Source organism: Anopheles stephensi, chromosome 3 (assembly GCF_013141755.1).
Source record: "Anopheles stephensi strain Indian chromosome 3, UCI_ANSTEP_V1.0, whole genome shotgun sequence".
Taxonomy (NCBI): Eukaryota; Metazoa; Arthropoda; class Insecta; order Diptera; family Culicidae; genus Anopheles; species Anopheles stephensi.
Genome location: NC_050203.1, coordinates 58432903 through 58451153, shown reverse-complemented (window position 1 = coordinate 58451153; position 18251 = coordinate 58432903). Strand labels below are relative to the sequence as shown.

Below are 18251 nucleotides of genomic sequence, written 5' to 3'. Positions count from 1 at the left end.
GTCGTGTCGGTTATTGTTGGAGTGGTTGGGATGAAATCGAACGAGTAAATAAAAGAACAGTTTAAGCATAGTTTAAGCGTGGAAGAGTTGGCGTTTTGGAATTAAAAAAGGAACGAGAAATAGAGGGAGATAAAGAAATCAGACGAAGAAGGAAAGAAAAGTGAGATTGAAAGTATTTGCGAATAATTGGTTTGTTTCGATGGGAACTGTACTAGAAGTTTAGCCATGCAAACCATCGCTTAACATCGTCAACACTCACCTTAACACCTCCGACTCGTAATGATCGCCACAAAACACACGACCCTCTCGTATGCCGGCCGTGTCACCACCGCGCAGCAACTGTCCGCAGACGAGGCAGGAAAAGCAGTTGACATGAAAGATGAGGTCCTTGGCTCGCATCACCAAATCGGAGGCGCTGATGCCGTTCCCACAACGAGCACATCTTCGCACCGAAAAATGCCTGCAGGAATCGAAAAAAAAGAAGATTGACTAAGATGCTTGATTTACTTTGGTCATATTAGGTAATAAGAATAGGTTAGAAATAGGAAAATAGTCGCTATTTTGTATGATAGCTTAAAATAGCAGTTGAGAGACGCTTTTAATGACCTGAATCATTTGTAAGTCTAACAGAGGTGAATTATAGCATATAGCCGAACTTTTAAGGACTCTGTTCATATCGACACAGGCATATCTTCCTGCCAGCAGACTTACAGTTTTCCGAGACTCGACCATTTAGAGAGCTCGATTTCGTCTCATCTCTGGCCCAGTCAGCAGATTTAGAGGCTTCCAGCTTTCATTCTTCATCTCAATAAAGCTTTCGCTGTGGCTTTGATAGTTGGCTAAGCATAACTCTAGCACCGATAAAACTTTTGTAGCAGTACTTTAAGATCTTAGGATTTTGACTGAACACCATGTACAAATAATGAACATAAACGACTCAATTAATAGCATCTAATACGAGAAAAATAATTACGAAAATTGCTCGACGTAGATCTGTCCACAATAGATCTTGAACAAGATCAAGAAGCTGCCGATTTTGAATAACTGGTTTAACCAAAATACTTGAAAAAATAGATTTTAGTGAGATCTCAGTTGATGGATATGCCACGTAATTAAGTTCAATTATGCGAATAGATTTTCGATTCTGCTAGTCCTACAGGAGTTTCTCAACAATGTTTTAGTTTCCTCCGATGGGGTTACTCTACCACTGTTAATAAGGAACAAATGGGTTTTAGAAGCCCTCAGATAATATTATTAATGAGGCAAAGTTCTAAGTACCTCCTAGCACCTTTAAATCATAAAGCGGTTGTCTGTTGAAAAACTTTCTCAGGTTACAGCATCCGAAGGTAGAGTCAAAAATTTACAAGGTTTTAACTAAGTGTTTACTGATGTTAAAATAAAATTTAATTAAAAGATTGCAGATGCTCAGATAAGAGTTAAAAGTCACTTCTGAAACGATCAAATTTTCTTCGGAAAATCAGGAAAATGAAATGACGGTGACGAGTTGAATACTGGAATAAAAATATTGTATTCGTTACGGCAACTCTCTATAATTGATGTGGTCTCATATTTCTCTTGAAGGACTTGCAATATGTATTTCCTGGACTTCTTCTAATTGATCGTATAAATGACCGTTCATTGTTTATTTATATTTGGTAAAGATAGATAATTAATAAGAGCATACCTTATTCAAATAAAAACGATCCCGAATACCCTTTTAGTAGGAGTAACTACACACATTTTGGGAAGCTATAAACATTTTAAGAAACTAAGGTATAAGCGATTTTATGCTGAAACACTCAGTTGAATAGCTCTCGTGGCATGAGTCTTGCACATTTTACGGCAACGAACATTACACACATTACGAATTCCAAACAATTTAGGTCATCGTTCTGGATTTTTCTGCGGGTGAGCAACATCGGCATGGTTTTCTCGCTGACGTGTAATGTTTCAACCTTAAAAGGGACAAACCGGTTGAAAGTGTTGAAAAATTTATGACCACGACCACCGACAAACTGTATGCCCGGTGCACACACAGAGTCACCCGTGTCCACTGCCACTTCCGGAAGCCAAACGCTCCACATTCCAGTCAAAAGTTTTACGGCGCTCCAAAAAAGGATTGGGTGAAGAATCGAATGATTCATGTATTTCAAAAGAAAATCGATTGCCCACCAAATCGACGCTCGATCGATCGAGCTCCAGAAGAGAAGCAAATAAACCCCCACTAAACAAGATGCAAACGGTTGGCGAAAACATAAACGTGACCTCCGCCATGTTGAGTCGAAAAGGCTTTTTCGTTGAGCTCGAAATGGCTGCGGAAGCAGTGAAAAAAAAAAATACCCCAACTCCACACAAAAACCAAAACAAAAGAAGAGGGTAAAAAACACATTTATCCCGTTCTCTCAACTTGCTACAAAATTCCCGATAAATCATGCATGTCCATTCAATCGAATTTCCAAGGCGAAAACGTCAAACTGGAGAGGACAACGAATACTGGGTTCGATGATGTTGCATATCTGTCCGTTGGCTGGACCCGGTTTTCCAGCTGATATGCCCCGGCTTGCGCACACCAGCCATCAACGCACACCCGTAAGGACGCGAGCACGGGGAGGACAATTCAGATTTCCGCGAAATTTTCGCCATTGTATTCGTAACACGCCGGAGAAGCTTGCCCGCTTATCGTGCTGCCCGGGTATGTTTTACGTGCATGTCGATGCTGCAATCGACATTCTTCGTCGTTCCTTGAGCCCCATCCGGGAACGACTTGTTTTGCAAACAATGGTACGTTCGGTGCCACGAACAGGGAGTTTTCCTTTTTTGGACAGAAACGATCGAGCGGACTCACGGCTGCTCTGGGCTCATGATCTACATGGTCCGGGAAGATGTCACCTTACCAGGGAGCACAGGCTATGCTTCTGTGCTGGCCCGAGCGAACTGTGCCTCGAGTGCATCGTGTTGGGCGATGAAGACCAGAGCGCTGAATCCAAGGTCTCGAAACATAGTTTTCATGTTGTCTCTTCCAACAATCACTTCCGAACAAACGGTGCACAAACTCGGGTCAAACCGAATAGAGCCAGGCCGAAAAGGACGTCTGACGGTGGTTATTCATCTGGTCGCCAACGGGAAGGATGCAAGGCGAGACGCAATGAAAACGTTTTGTCGCGATTGCAATCCGGATCCAAGCCAAAAGGACGAAACGGTTTGGTTGTCTGGCGCGTTTTTTTTTCTTCTCCCCGGTCGTAAGCATCCACCACCCGAAAAGCCACCGCACTACGGTTCAACGGTGAGGCTCATTCAGAGAAAAAGAGAGAGAGAGAGAGAGAAAAAAAAACTAAAAACGAAGCAAAAATGTCATGAAACGAACGAAAGTTGCAGCTTCTTCCCGATTGTGTCCTTTCTGTATGTGCCCTACACCACAGCGAGGGCAACATTTTACCGGTATCGGATTGAATGGAATTGTGCACGCTGCCAGTGTCCCGTTGGGAGTCCCTTACTGTGAAGTTGGTCCGATCCCAGCCACCATCACCACCAGACTCCATCTGCTCGGCGTTGGGGCGCGTTTGTAACAGGCGAAGGTTGACATCCTGGCTGGTTTTCGGTTGGGTACGGTGGCTGGTATGAATTTTTTAACAATTTTATTTTATTGTTTTCCAAATTTATACCGTACCGAGAATCAGTTTTTTCGATCGCGGCTGCTGCAGAAAACCGGTTGGTGGTGCTGGCCGGTGGCGTTGGTGGCGTAAAATCAATCGTGAAACATGACTGTCGTTGGTCGAGATGGTCACCAAATGGTTAGTTTGCTTGTGCAGGGCAGATAAAAAAAACCCGTGGAGAATAAAAGCGGGGAAAAAAGGAGGATAAAACGTATTCGAACAGAGCTACGGGCGTTTTGGGAACCGTTTATGTATGTGTTTGGGGTTCGTTGGATGTTTTGTGAAGCTTTGTGGACGTTGGGAACAATGAAGTTTGATTTAAAAATATGTTCTTCGTATCTAATATTACCGAATAAATAGCAAATTAAAGTACACAAAAAGATGGGTTTTCTATCTATTATGTTACTGATTTGACTGCACTTATTACTAGGACTCTTAGGGTAATTGAAAGAATTATTGGATCATTGGACCAAAAACTATAATTGCTTCTTCGTGTTTGCTGCTTCTGCTCGGCTCAACGACCTATCCGACCGAGACTAGATATAGCTAAATCATTTAGCCGGATGGGTTCCGATACCTGTACCTGTCGTTAGAAAGGCCGACGCTGTTGTCACTCGGCTATCGGATCAGTAAATGTATAAATAAATTTTAATTACAAGAACGATTAACAAACCAGTCATATCCTTTTGTTAATTTTGTACGTTTAAGGTATCGTTTCCATAAAGACGAAACACTAACGACTAATTAAACGAAAGACTAATTAAAGCAAAAAACCATCTCTTTTCTTGGGAAGTTAGTGATACGTCAAACTCTTTCTGATCCTCGAAGATTAGTAGCTACTCCGATTTTTACTGTTGATCTTAAGAATGGTTAAATAGGATCCTGCGATCAAGGTTTGCCCTACACTCGTATTGGTTATTGCTAATACAATGCAACGCAGGGTTAAAGCTGGGAGATTTGTAAGACTGACGATACACTTACTTATAAAAATAAATTCTGCTTAAAGGCACATGAGACGCACATTTTGAAAGATTGACTTTTTGAATGACTTAAACTTAGAAATGGATTATGAGTTGTTCAAAACATGCAACAACAAAAAATGTTCCCTCAGATAAGGATACCCTTCATCGTTAAAAATTAATGAACTCAACTTTTGAGCCACCAAGTTTTACAATGATAAAACGGATTCCCCTTTTTCCTGTGCACTTCATCCTCGAGAGGTCTCGGCCTGCCATTTCTGGCTTTCTGTGACTTAATTTTACCCGTATTAAAGTAATCAGCCTTACGTACGATGCAGCGGTTTGGATGGGATTTGAACCCCGGTCCTGTCGTGTGAAGATCGGCGCCGCTGTTGCCTCAGTGCAACAAACAAGTCATAACAGTTTTGTTTAGACAATAAATGGCTATTCATCTTATATGAGTGATCTCCGACTTCAACAAGTGATCTTCGACTGTTTTGACCATAGCTTCCTGAAATCGTCAGATAATTCTGTATAATTTTTTATGCACATCAAAATACATGATATAGATGTTTGAGGGAATATCTTTACGATACTAGACACAAAAAATGATTGGACAAGACGTCCTCACATGAAAAAATAGTGTAGTTAGATCCTTATTCATGTTCTTGAAATATTGAACAGCTGTTCATATTTAATACTGCTTCAAGAATAAATCAAAAGACTCAGAAGGCATTAAGCTAAAGATTAATCGTTTTATCATGTTTTGTAAAAAAAGGTGTATAAAATATAAAACATCACGCCGAAGAACGCCCTCCCCCTTCACACACTTCTGACGCGAGAGGCACGAGTGGCTGGTCGAATTTCCTGCGCTCGCACATTGCGTGAGTAACGGCAACTATTCCACGAATGATTTAAATGGCCATGGTGCGCACGCAGCCACGCATCCGATACGCGTTCTGGCGGAGCGTACGCGTACGTGGGTTCGCACTATGGCACCGTCCGGAATCCGTTCCAGCGTTGGGAATCCGGAGCCGCCACCGGATTGGTTCGTGGCGCGCAACACAACACAAAAGCAACATTCGAGTGCAATTTTATGGTAATCCCGACGCTTTCCCGAACGCGCACCGCGTGTACAGAGCACGTGCAACAGCACGGTGGCCTTCCATCGGTATGGGTGGCTTAAGCCAGTTCGCAACCAGTTTTCCCCCTGCCCCCGTTTGCTGGAGTTGGCAGCCGATAATCGTAACCATTGCTCGGTTCGCTACCGAAAGGAAACAATCGCCCGGCACCGTTGTGGCAAAAGGGTGGATTATTATTCAGTCATGCATTTCGCCAGGTTCGCCCGCGCGATATCACGGGCGGCTCATCTCGCGAAGACCTCCGGTGTGAAACTCCGAATGGGGATGCCAGGCTGCATGCGAGCATGGTAAAGCGTTCCGGCCAGCCATCATGCACAGCTTCTGCTCGTGATAGCATTCTCCGGGAATCGGTTTGCGTTTTTCTCTCATTTGTCACGTACCACCCTCGTATCTGGGTCACACATCTCGCGCTTGTCGTCCTGCAGTCGTCGCGTTCCCTTTTTCGAACGTTCGTTCCTTTTCGTTGCCCAACCGACCGGATGCTAGTGGTCGTCGTCTGTGTGCTTGTTCGTTTTGGTGGATGATGATGATGTAGTTCCATTGGATGCGGAACGAATGCATGGAACCGGGAGTGTTTGTGGGGGGACTTTATAAGCCTTACGTTTGAAGGACTGATGAAAGATTGCGATTATGGTTCTTTCACCCACCCGGGGGTTTTCGTTGTTGGAGCGAACCACCCACCGGAAAATGAGGGCTCGTATGTTGAAATGGTGCAAATCGTTACCAGGAAACCCGCCTACGATATCCTCACGCGATGCCGGCAAGGAATCATGCATGCAAATTGACGCCAAAGACACCCGGGCGGATCGAACCGTCGTCGGTCGGTGTCTTCCTGTGTGGTATCGTTGGACCACCAGGCGTCTCCATGATGTGGAGATCCCAATGTTGTTCATTGCTTATTTGAGTGTGGTTTCCGAGTGGAAGAAGGGATGACTTTTTGTAATACAATAATTCAAAAGTTTAATACTTTTATTATTTTTGTGAACATTGAGCATCGACGTATTATAGACATTGATTTTCTATAAAAAAGGAAAAACCTAATTGTAAAGGTCCAAACAAACATTAACTTCTGCTTCACGGGGTGGAAAACGAGTCCATCAAATTAAGATGTTCTTGTGGCCATTATGAAGGGAAGGGATTTTATTGCTCACACGCAAGATCGCTTCAGACGCAACTCAACCTGAGCGCTACAAGCCGAAAGCGGTTCAACAAACCGCGGCCGTTGTCAAAAATGTGAAAAACGTCCAAAAGAAAATAGAGCAAAATAACTGTTTACCGAAGGTAGTTACAAGGAAAGCAGCAAAGCAGAGCTACCTTTCCAGAAGAAAGGTGACTTTTTTATGCATATTTTTGCTTCTTTTTTGTTGTCTGTTTAATACACTTTAAGCTCCAAGAATTGTGGCAGCCACCAAAGCGGTTCGGACTGGTCGTTGAAGACGGATACGCAACGAACAGTTCGGTGCTGTCGCGACAAGCCAAACAACAAATAAGATATGCACATAATATATTTTCCATCCAGACCAGACGGGCAAAACTTCATCTTCCAGCTTCTCAGCAGCGTTTGGGTGCGTTCCGGGAAGAATGGAACGAAACGCGCCAAGGGTATTCCATTTTCTTTTGCGGATTTATTTGTACTCCAAGCGTGGTCGCTTCCCCTGCTTCAGGGAACTCAGTGTCTTTCGCATTACGCAAACAGTGATTTGCATTCTATGGATTCAGCAGGACTGCGGTGGGTTTCGAAATCAGAAACAGAAAAAAACGAAGCAAAATCGTTTCCCGGACCAGTGGAGAGGGTTTACGTTTCGGTTGGGTAAAGAAAACTGATTGAATTGAGCTGTGGTTGATGGATGCCATAGGAAGAGGACACAGGACAGCGGAAACATGGAGCCGACAGGTAAAAGCATATTTTACTTTCATTATTGTAACGGTTGCCATTCTTTGGTGCTTGATGCTCTCTCGAATTTGCTCATTATTTTCTACGCCGTAGCGACATCTTCATTCGGTTGACAAACACGTAAAAAGGATTTGTTTTGCAAGCGTGCCGGGAAGCAATCTGAGGACGAGTTTTGTTTTCATTGGTGGATTTTTTTTGTGTTAAAGAAACACATTTTTTGAAATTGACTCGTAGGTGGTATGTTTTGTGTGTGCGTATGAATAGCGGTATTGTTAATTGCTGGCAACTTTAGGCTGCGTGAGGCGAGATTTACGTCGAATTGTGTGTGTGGTGCTCTGGTATTATTGGAGCAGGCAGGTTGTACTTTGCGATGACCTTTACGAGGATACTATTGTGCGCCTGTTGGTGGGGGACTTCAAAGGTATCTGAATTTATAGGAAGTAAATTTCGCAATGAGACGAAGAAATTGTGAAATCGTCTGGACATTATGAAATGCATGAAGTTTGACGGTACGCAGTGATGTACCGTGCTGGACTATAGCATAAGATGGTGACGATTTTTCTAACGAGTCGTTGTACAAAGACTTTTTCTTAGTAACAGTGGAGCAAGAAGCCCTCATTAATCTGGATTAATAAAGAAGGTCTGGTTTTATGTGATTTATATGAAAATAAATCTTAAATAGGTTAGACAACTAAAGATGGCTTTTCAACAAGTTTAAAGACAGGGTTGAACTTAAACGATGTTTGACTAGCGTTGAGGAGGATCGAACCGTTTGCGCCTACAACAGGTAATATTAATAACAAGTAATACATTTATAATAAGCGTTTAGATCACTTTTGATTAGGTATTACTATTTGTAAAATATATTATAACGAAATCTGAATAAATATATGCTAGTTAGTCTTACAGTTAACCTCGACCAGAATGGAGTGGAGAAGAACGCTCTGAAAGTATGACAGAGCTTAGAAACATAATCTTTTTCGGAGGAACCAGAGATTGTCTGTATTCAGAATATTGATTCCCATGCACTGATTCAAAATCTTTTAAGCGTTTCCAAAATTCCTAACTTTGGTAAAGATGTAGCCGATGCCTTTTTCCAAATTTTAGACGACGTGTTCCTAATAACAGTATCGCATTGGTTTGAAAAATAGACGTGGGGTGGTTGTATTCTAATACCTTACACAACAATAATACTATAGATAATCGTTTGACAATAAAATCTTTGATTTTTCTTCAAATTTGAAAGAATTAAAATGAGGCTAAAAATACAGAACAAGAAAAGAATTAAAAGTTAATATTAAAGAAAAACATGTAAAATTGCATTTTTTTTATTTATTCTATACATAATGGATCAGAAAAGGATATTGACAACCTTTAATCATTAAAAAGTTAAAAATTAAAGTTTTTGGTGTGCGTTAAATGTATAAATAGTAATTTAGCAGATCTAGTTGTTCTTCAGTGAAAAGAAAAAAAGGTTTAACGAGTCTTAAAACAAGCTTAACGAGTCTAGGAAAGAGTGGAACAATTACTTAAAATAAAAACATTAAACATATCTCGTTCCAACCATTATCCTCTCGTGGTCCATCGAACCAAAATTGCCCGCAAACGTTCATTTTGTGCTAATTATTTTTTCAAACCAAAAACACAAGCCTCGTGCCAGCACTGGCCTACTCGCAGCTTGCATCGTTAAGACTTCCCTTTTTCTGCTTTACAACGTTCCACCCAAGAACAGGCAAAATTACAGAACACGGCAGCCGTTAAAAAATCCCATTACTTTAAACTGTTTGATAAAAATTGGCCTGCGTCGTTGACCAACCAGCGGACCAAGCTTCTGGTAATTACCGTTAATTGCAAGGCGCGTGCAAATGGCGCATGAAAATGCGTCCGTTAAGTAAGCAGCGGCTCCAAAGCATGCCGAAAGTTCTTCTGTTTTTTGTTTTCATTTAGATCAACCGTTTAGACTCCGCGTGGTTGAGATATTTCGTCTGAATAATGAGCGCATCTTTTTTCGCTCCTCTCGTGTGTGTGTGTGTGTGTGTGTGTATGTGTGTGTGTGTGTGTGTGTGTGTGTGTGTGGTAACGAATGAACCAGCCCTTACCTGTAGTAGTCGTCCTTGCAGTAAATGTTTCCTTCACGCGAGTAGCAGCTCAGTTCCGCTTCCAGGTTGTGTAGACACTTGCAGCACCGTAAGCATTGGTTGTGCCAGGCACGGTCCGCCACGAGGAGGTAGTATCTGGCAAATGGATTGGCGCCCAAATGGGTGTTAAAAGTCTGGATGTTTGGTAGGCAAAGAAAAAAGAACGCCCCTCTGCCGCTCTGTGTAGCTTCTTACCGGTCTCGGATGGAAATGCCACATCCGGCACATTTTTCCGGCGCCACCGCTTCGGCGGCGATCAGGTCCTTCAGCATGATTCGATCGGTTGAGCACGGTGTATGCACTTCCGCTTTGGTTTTGTCACTTTCTTGGATGCGTTGGTCGGCTTCACACGTTTCACACCCGTCTCGGAACGGTTGCTTTTAATTATCACAAGCACATGCACACACACACAGTTTCGTCGGTTATATTCGTTGATTAATTACCGCATGCAGACGGGAAATACGCGTAATGTAGGTCATTTGCGGGGTTTTTTCCGTTCAAACGCAGCTGCTGTTAAGACGTTTATGCATAATTTCAGTGTAATTAGTAGCAATTTTTATATATTGGTTTCACGTTGAAGTAGTCTAAAAAAGTTTACAATAATTGTTCTCTATACACTAGTTATACACATATGGTAGTTTGAAAATCTGGGTGTTTAGATCGATATAGCTCTATCAATTTTGAACAGGAAAAGAAAGGGAAAAGTATCAACTGACGTAGTCATCTTGACACCTTGAAGCATGAGCTGCATCCTACACTTAAATCAGTTAATGGACAACGACATCGACTGCACACGATGAAGTTGCAAAAAATAGAAAGAGATAAATATGGCAGCAACTCTTTACAATGCTTGAGTCGTTCCTTACTGCTCACAATTAATTTTACTGGAGTCCACAACAATTATACCCTTCAAGACCTGACATAATCGTATATTTATCTGATTATCTTAATATATACTGCCTCGATTGACTAAAAAGAACATAAAGGAGACATTCAAAAAGCCAGTTAAACTACTGCTTTAATCCTCTGTTATCTGGGACTTCCCGACCAGAACTATCAGACTGTTGGAGAAAGATTGATGGGAATATAGAAATATATTTTCGAGTGCATCTTTGAACAGCACAGAATCAAGCATAAAAAGGAGTGTCCTCTTGTGGACACTGATAGTTACTCAAAAATGGTTTGATGAAAATATCTTTAGTATAACTCCAGCCAAACCTACCAATTTCTACAAGCAATTTTCCAGAAAGTCGTCCAGATAGTCAGAAGGACCGAGAGCTTCCTCTTCGTTAGCTTTGTAACCTCGAAAAGACTTCTTCTTCTTTTTTTTCTTGGTCTAACAACCTCTTAAGTCATGATTACTAGACTCACAGGACTTCACACCGGTCCGGCCGTGTGAAGACCAGCGCCTCGAAAGGACTTGACAATATTTTATCCGTAGGTAGATAGTCATGTCCTGTCCTGTTTAGGTGTTCTGATCCTAAAGACCAGTAGAAGGTCCCATCACTTGTTTGTATTAGCTTTGTGCGTCTATGAGAACCTTGGTGTTATATACACTTGGTTAAATGTAATGTCCAGGCTCAAGTTATTCATTCTCTTTCGACAGGATAAACTGACGTCTCCGTGAATAAAGTAATATTACTCAAACTTGTCTGCAGGTCGTCGCATAAATACTTTCAAATGACAATTATTCCCCACTTTCTAATATACTTTCCTGTTCCTCATCGCACTACCACGTACTGTCGGTGCGCTTTAATATGCTTCAGAAAAACCTTCCCTCCAATATTGATGTTCACCAAGCATCAAATCAATAATCGAGAGCACTTCAAACGTTCCTGCCTCCCTCCCCCCTCTCTCTCTTCGTACTTCAATCCCCGTTGAGGGCAAATGTTTTATTCAAACGTCACGAGTTTTGCAACATAAATGCGTACGTTTGACAATCATCAGTCTTGGCCTGTGATTCGGGTGGGTGAAAATATGTTTCCCATTTTTCCCCGTTCCTCTAGTACAAAAAAAAAGCTTTAGCGAACGAATTGAAAATAGATAAATCATTCACCAACTGTCACCCAAGCGCTGGCAGTCCCAGGCAGATGAGCGGCACCCTTTTACCGGTGATGGGATGCCGGGGTGAAGGACGCGCATTTGATGGCGGCATTCGGAAAGTGCATTCACTACGCAAAAACCCCATTCACGATCCATCCATCCGGTTGACGTTTCAAACAGGTCCGGGGGATCGATTGATCGATCGCACAATTCGATCCGTCAAAGCGTGCACGGGGCATCGAAGGGGTTTTTGATTCTCAGCACTCGGGAGCCGGGAGGCGCGGACTTCCGACAAAGCATCGGAGGAAGGGGTTGGGGGGGGGGGGAGTGGAGTTGGAGGCGTCGTTGGTGCACCAACGTCCGAAGTAGTTTGACATCGATTGAGATAATAATTGGCATTCCAGGGGATGCCAGCGGTATGCCAAATCGATTCAAAACTTCCCTTCCCTTAACCGAGATGCGAGAGTGTATCGGTTTTGTTTGTCTGTGTGTGTGTGTCTACGAAAGACCTATTCTTCTTGGGGCGCACATATGTGATAAGATACAACTCAAGAAATTGAAGGAAGCAATGCTAGTTGCAGAAAAAACGAGAAACGAGCGACATAAAACCTATCAAATCCATACGATCAGTGTCGCGTTTAAAGCGTTTCACATCGATTTGCGTGCCGGCGAAAGGTTAGTTCGAGTGCATGTTCACGTGCAGCACGCCCGTAATATCCATCTGGCCATCTGGACTCACATGGGCTTTATCAACCGACACTTCAAACCCCCTCCCCCTCCCCGTCCATTTTCGCGAGTGTACGACGAAACGGCGTTTAATCTAAAACGCCTCCACCGGTGCTCGTTGGACCAGCACTCGTTTGTCACGTCGCAGTACATGGAGTGGAAGGCTTTTATTAAATTATAACGTTTAACAACACTCGCCCACCGCTTATCGTGGCTCGAGTAAGCGGCGTCACTTGCGCCCGTTTTGCACGAGAGTAGAGTAATTGAATTATCTTTTCCCACCTCTCGGGAGTCCACCACTCAGCCATCCACAGCATCCGAAGCACTAAGACGCACGAGGGCACAGCGTTTATGCTAATTTCATGCAAATTTCCCCCACACACACACACACACACAACCGAGTCTCAACCACAAGTTGATCGTGGCCGGGCATTAATGAATGAAAACCAACAGCTCCAACATCGACGACACAGCGCTGGGGTGACACCAACCGGTAAAATGTGCACAGTGTTTACAAAGCCAACCAACCAGGAAAACCGGACCGAGGCGCCATCGCCGATCGGCGTACAGCGCATGGTGGATGCGATGGTGTCACATCGTTTGGCGCCAACACATTGGCACGATGGAAACGAACGTTTCCCGAAGGGAAGCAACTGGGCTAAGATTAAATCAATTAAGATTGTGCAGTATCGGGAAGAAGCAGCGAGGTCCGTTTTTTTCCCACCGAGGTTCCTGCGGTTCCCCACAAATATCCCACCAGGTGGCGCCTTGGAAGTTGCCATGTTTCGAGCCTACGGGGTTTGACACTTGTAAATCGTTCGGCCTGTGTGCACCAGCGAACAGCAGCCCTTTGGGTGAAGATCATTTTATGTTGCGTGTTCTGCCCCAAGCCCCAGCAGCCAGCAGAAAAGAAGTCACCGAAACCCGTTTTTCGGGGTGATATGTTGTGGCCAATTAAACGAAAACCCTCCTCCCGGACGGCCGAAGACGGCCTGTGGCAACCTTCTGTGCATCGCACGGTAGTGTACGTGTTCAATTAAAAATCATAAATTATTTGTTCCTCGCATGCTTTGCGTCCGTGTGGCGTCTCGGGGCGTCCAGATGATAACCACTGATTGCGGTTTAGCGGAGGGGAAGCCTTTTTGCCGTGTCTTTTCTTCGAGGCTTCCCCAGCAGAAGGTGAGTTGGTACGGTTTGCCGTATGCTGATCGGTACACAAATGACACAGCTTGAGCTGGACAGAAATGCATCTCTTTTAATTATGATTCATTACATTAAGGTTTGACATGTAAATCATAGCTGTGTAATGTGATCGTTTTTTAATAAGCGAAACATTTACACTGGTTCCCCCGTTCAACAAAAGGTTTTTACTTAGATCCTTTCGTATAGCTTGAACATTAAAAACGTGAGCGATTACTTCCCATACTTGCACAACGTTTTCTCACACAAAATCAGTTCCCATGAATTTGTCCATCATGCGTCCTAACGCGAAAGGGAAGAAAAAGAAATCTCCCGTCGGCAAAAGGCATCACTTATCGACCCATTAATCGATCGACAACCATGTTTTGCCGTGGAAAACGCAACTACACACACACACACACACAAACTTTTTGGCGTGAAGTAGCGCACAAACTTCTTGCGCTAGACGTGCGCTGGACATTCGGTCCACCGGTCCACCACCGCCCAATACCGGCGAGGCTGGTCGGTAGCGTTTGACAGCGAGGGCTAAAACATCAACCTTCAAGCAAGCAAGACGCAAGCGCACTTCGAGCGGATCCAAGCAAGCGAGCGGCGACAAACATGGCGACAGGGCACAAGACAACACGTTTGCTCAACCGCGTGTGTGTGTTTGGCAGAATCGGTGGTTGCTTTCACAGTTCGCAGAGCGCGAGAAAAGAAAGAAATCTTCCAGCGAGCCACCAAACTTCACCACACACACACACATATGGGTGCAGTGGAGCACATGTGGGGGCAGCTGGGAAAACCCGATGCCAGGTTGCATTAAAAATTCAGCATCATGAAACGTACAATTATGAAAATTAAACCATCCATTTGCAGACATTAATTAATTGATATCGTATCATTATGGAATTATAAATAAATTAAACCCGATGTGTGGATGGATGGAGGGGAAGGGGTGAGGAAGGGTGTGGAGGGAGAGGGTAGGTTTGATTGAGAGGGCAATTGGAGGTTAATGTAATTCCGCTTCCGGGCTGCCGTACCGCTGGCTGGTGAACCTCACGAGCATTCGTCGTCCGTCGGGTGTGAACAACGATCAATAGATGGGGATTAATTGTGATAGAAAATTTGCACTGCCATCAGCTGGAAGCATCTTGCACCGTGGAAAGGTGTATTTTAATGAAGATGGAGAAAAAAAAAGGAAAAGAATGTCGTAGTGGTCGTTTGTTAAAGTATGAAGGAAGCTTTTAAAAAAAGCTGTTGAAATGGTCTGCAAAAAGGCTTACAAAAGTGACTTATCAAAGCTCTTTAGAAGGTTAGACGTTTGGACGTTATTTTAATATTCAAACCCCTCTTGATTGTAGTGTTGATTTTATGTTTACTTCTTCTAATTTTCACCAAAATCTCGAAAATTAAATTCCTATCATTGCTGGATTTTTTTCACTTGTTTTTTTCTGCCAGTAACTGGCTTGTAAGTCTTGTATGCGGGGCGATGAGTTTCGATATTGGACCCATCGAGTTAGCAATCGATGTTGCTTTCATTTTGTTCAAGTGTATTTCATTGCATTGATTTGCATTAAGTTGTACAAATATGAAAAACAATTGTTTATATACACAAAATGGTAAATCTTTTTCATACCGAAACACCTTAGCGTCCACATTGACTTAGATTGCATTGATTTCACACTACAGTTTACTGAGCTAAGCTAATAAACCCAATTGCAAATGTACCCATATCCAACTTAATTTGAAGAAACAATTCAGTTTCTCGTGTTTCCGGAAGGCAGCGCAACTAGTGCCTACAGGCATATGTAGAGGAAGGAGTTAACAGTTGAAGCGCCCATAGTAAAAAGAAATTCGAGAACAATCACAAAGCGACAATAAATTTGAACCCTATTTTTATAGTGCAATCACTTAGGTGTTAAATTTTTGTCCCCGGGAGTCCAATATAAAATTCGACAGCATTGCTTCAAAGCGTGTGGTTATAAAAATTCCGTAACTTGCTTGGTTTGTTTAATTATTACAATTTTGATTTAATGCGGCTCTCAATAAAGCGTAAATACATAACATAAATTCCCTAGATTCTACATATTTATTTATTTATTAAGTAATACGGACTGATGCCGTATTGTCACCACTGAATGTGGTGACTGTGAATTACATTCACGAAGAAAACAATTAAACAAAATTAACTAGATTCTACATATGTTTTTGATTTTTTTTTGGTCAGCTTACTATTGCTTGTGCAATTGAGCTTTAAAGTAAATAATATTTGTTTATTTACTTAATATATTTAAATAATATTTGTAATGAACCAAGAGTTCATTAAGGTGGTACTCGTTTTCTAACTCTCTTATGAAATTTCAAATGAAGGATGCTTCTTCAAATAAAGGATGGAATTGCAAACCTGCAAATATTCACAAATTGCGAAGTAGAATAACTTTTCTTGTAATTAAAAAAAGTCTTAGGTGTACTGGTTTTAGTTTTTTGGAAAATTTAATAGTTAATAAATAATAAAGCATAAAAACTGTAGAACTTGTTTTCCAGTTCATTAGAATGTTTTGTTTTTGCTGCATTTAGCTTGAAAATAGCGAAAGGCCATCACATTTGATTGATCAAAAAATCAAAAATATGCACTAATAGTTCAATTGCTTGTTCTTTTTAGTTAAGGTAAATAACTTATTTTGTTATTGAATTTGGCATAAACAGCAATAAAAATTGCCTCAATGAAAAGAACAACTTTCAAAAGACTTCCTTTCCGTAACTATTAATGTGCCACTTCCGTTCGGTAACATCCCGACGGTAATTCAACACACCGACCAACAGTCGGCAAAAGATCAAAGGCAGACCTGCCGAAAAGTATCTTCCCGAAGCATTGCCATCAATTCAGCTGTAATCATTCGAAGAGAAGAAGAAAAAACGAACGAACATTCAAGTGCGACAAGAAACACACTTCGATCGCCACAAGGATCGCTTCGATCGAAGGAAATCGAATACATCTGTTGCCGAAAATATTATTCAACCGTCGGGTAGGGAAGAAAGACGAAGAAAAACACACACACACACACCATCGGTGACAATTTTCAAAAACAACTGAATAAAGCTGATTACCGATGACAACACACACACACACATACACAGTTGAGAGCACGGAAACGATCGCGTTCCCACCGGCCAACCGTTACCCAGCCCGTTGGTGGTGGAATTAATTAAATTCACAACATTTCTCACAGACGTGCGGCGGCATTAATGTGCGTTCCCGTTTGATTGATACGATCTGTACCTGGCGCGTACAAAAGTAAGTGTGTCACCAGCCGGGCGCAAAAACCACCAACCCCCCCCCCCTCCCCCTCCCCCTCAAACGCGACTTAAAACCGGGTGACACAAACACATCCTTCGAACCGGACCCGGAAAAACACTTCACAAGGATAATTAGAACTCACAGCACCAGACCACCCTCACCCATACACGCGGACACACGCGGAGCTATGTTTTGGTGTTGTGTAAATATCGGCACTGCGTTATCATCCGTTCTTCGAGTGTGGGTGTTTAGATAACCGTCAGCCAGCACCAATAATCACTCGCACACTCGGTGTAGTGGTGTGCCGGTGGATGCTGTTGTTAATTAGTATCCCCGGTAACGGTCGCGAGAGAAGACACGGACGGACGACGCTTTTCGGCCTCTCAAGACGACCGAGCAGATCGCCTGCGGAGAAAGTGTCCGGGAAGTGTTGTGCATGGTTGAATCGGGCAGTGGAATCCTAGCGCACGACCTAGAGCTTTTGGCGGAACGTGCATTTGGGTCACCGGGAAACAGAAGCGGGCGCGCGTACGGTTTTTGTTGCGAAACTTCTTGAATAATTTAAACACCAACAGCCACTACCGTTGAGCGAGCGGAACTGCGCGTCACTTCTCTTTACTGGCGACTGGTACGGTTTGCGAACTTATCACAGAAAAATCCCCGGCTCCGGCGAGACTCCGGCGTTGCTACACGGCTCATCTCCATACGCTGGCAGAGAAAACAATGCTATTCGGGGTAAGTTTTTCTCCGCCAGCGTTTGGGGAGCTCGGAGTTTTTCCCTTCTGCTTCTGCGTTCGTAGCTGGGGCCGCACAGACACCATCACACCTTTCCGGACGGTAAAGGCACACCGAACTGCCGATACCGGGGTGCGTACCACCTTATCACTAGTCCGGTGCGGTGAAGAACAAGAACTCTGAACTCCGAGCACTGTTGGCGCCCTTCCCCCCAGTTTTCACACACACACACACACACACACACTGACACCAACCGGCGAATGGGAAAAAAATCTTCCCGTTGTTCGAGTTCCGTACCGGGAAAGGTAGCAGGAAGCCTCCGAGCGGTCGAACACACCGCTACCGGTGCGCGTCCCAATAAAACAAAAATGCACACATCGACCCGGGGACCAAATCGGAACTAGCATTTCATGCATTCAAGCCGTCCTCGCGAAAGCGGGAGGAACGCACGTGTGTGTGTGTGTGTGTGTGAGTGGGGTTT

At 43.2% G+C, this 18251-nt stretch overlaps 1 protein-coding gene across 1 annotated transcript in view; it reads right to left on the bottom strand.

Moving 5' to 3' along the window:
* Positions 1-17839, bottom strand: part of LOC118508990 (LIM/homeobox protein Lhx9-like) — a 33261-nt gene extending 15422 nt beyond the window's left edge. Inside the window, exons 1-4 of the mRNA XM_036048988.1 lie at positions 17618-17839; positions 9982-10296; positions 9748-9882; positions 260-460 (exon numbers count right to left, since the gene is read on the bottom strand). Of these exons, the coding sequence (XP_035904881.1) occupies positions 260-460; positions 9748-9882; positions 9982-10058 (413 nt within the window). The 5' untranslated portion in view covers positions 10059-10296; positions 17618-17839. The remainder of the gene's footprint in view (positions 1-259; positions 461-9747; positions 9883-9981; positions 10297-17617) is intronic.
* Between the last annotated feature and the right edge of the window lie 412 nt (positions 17840-18251).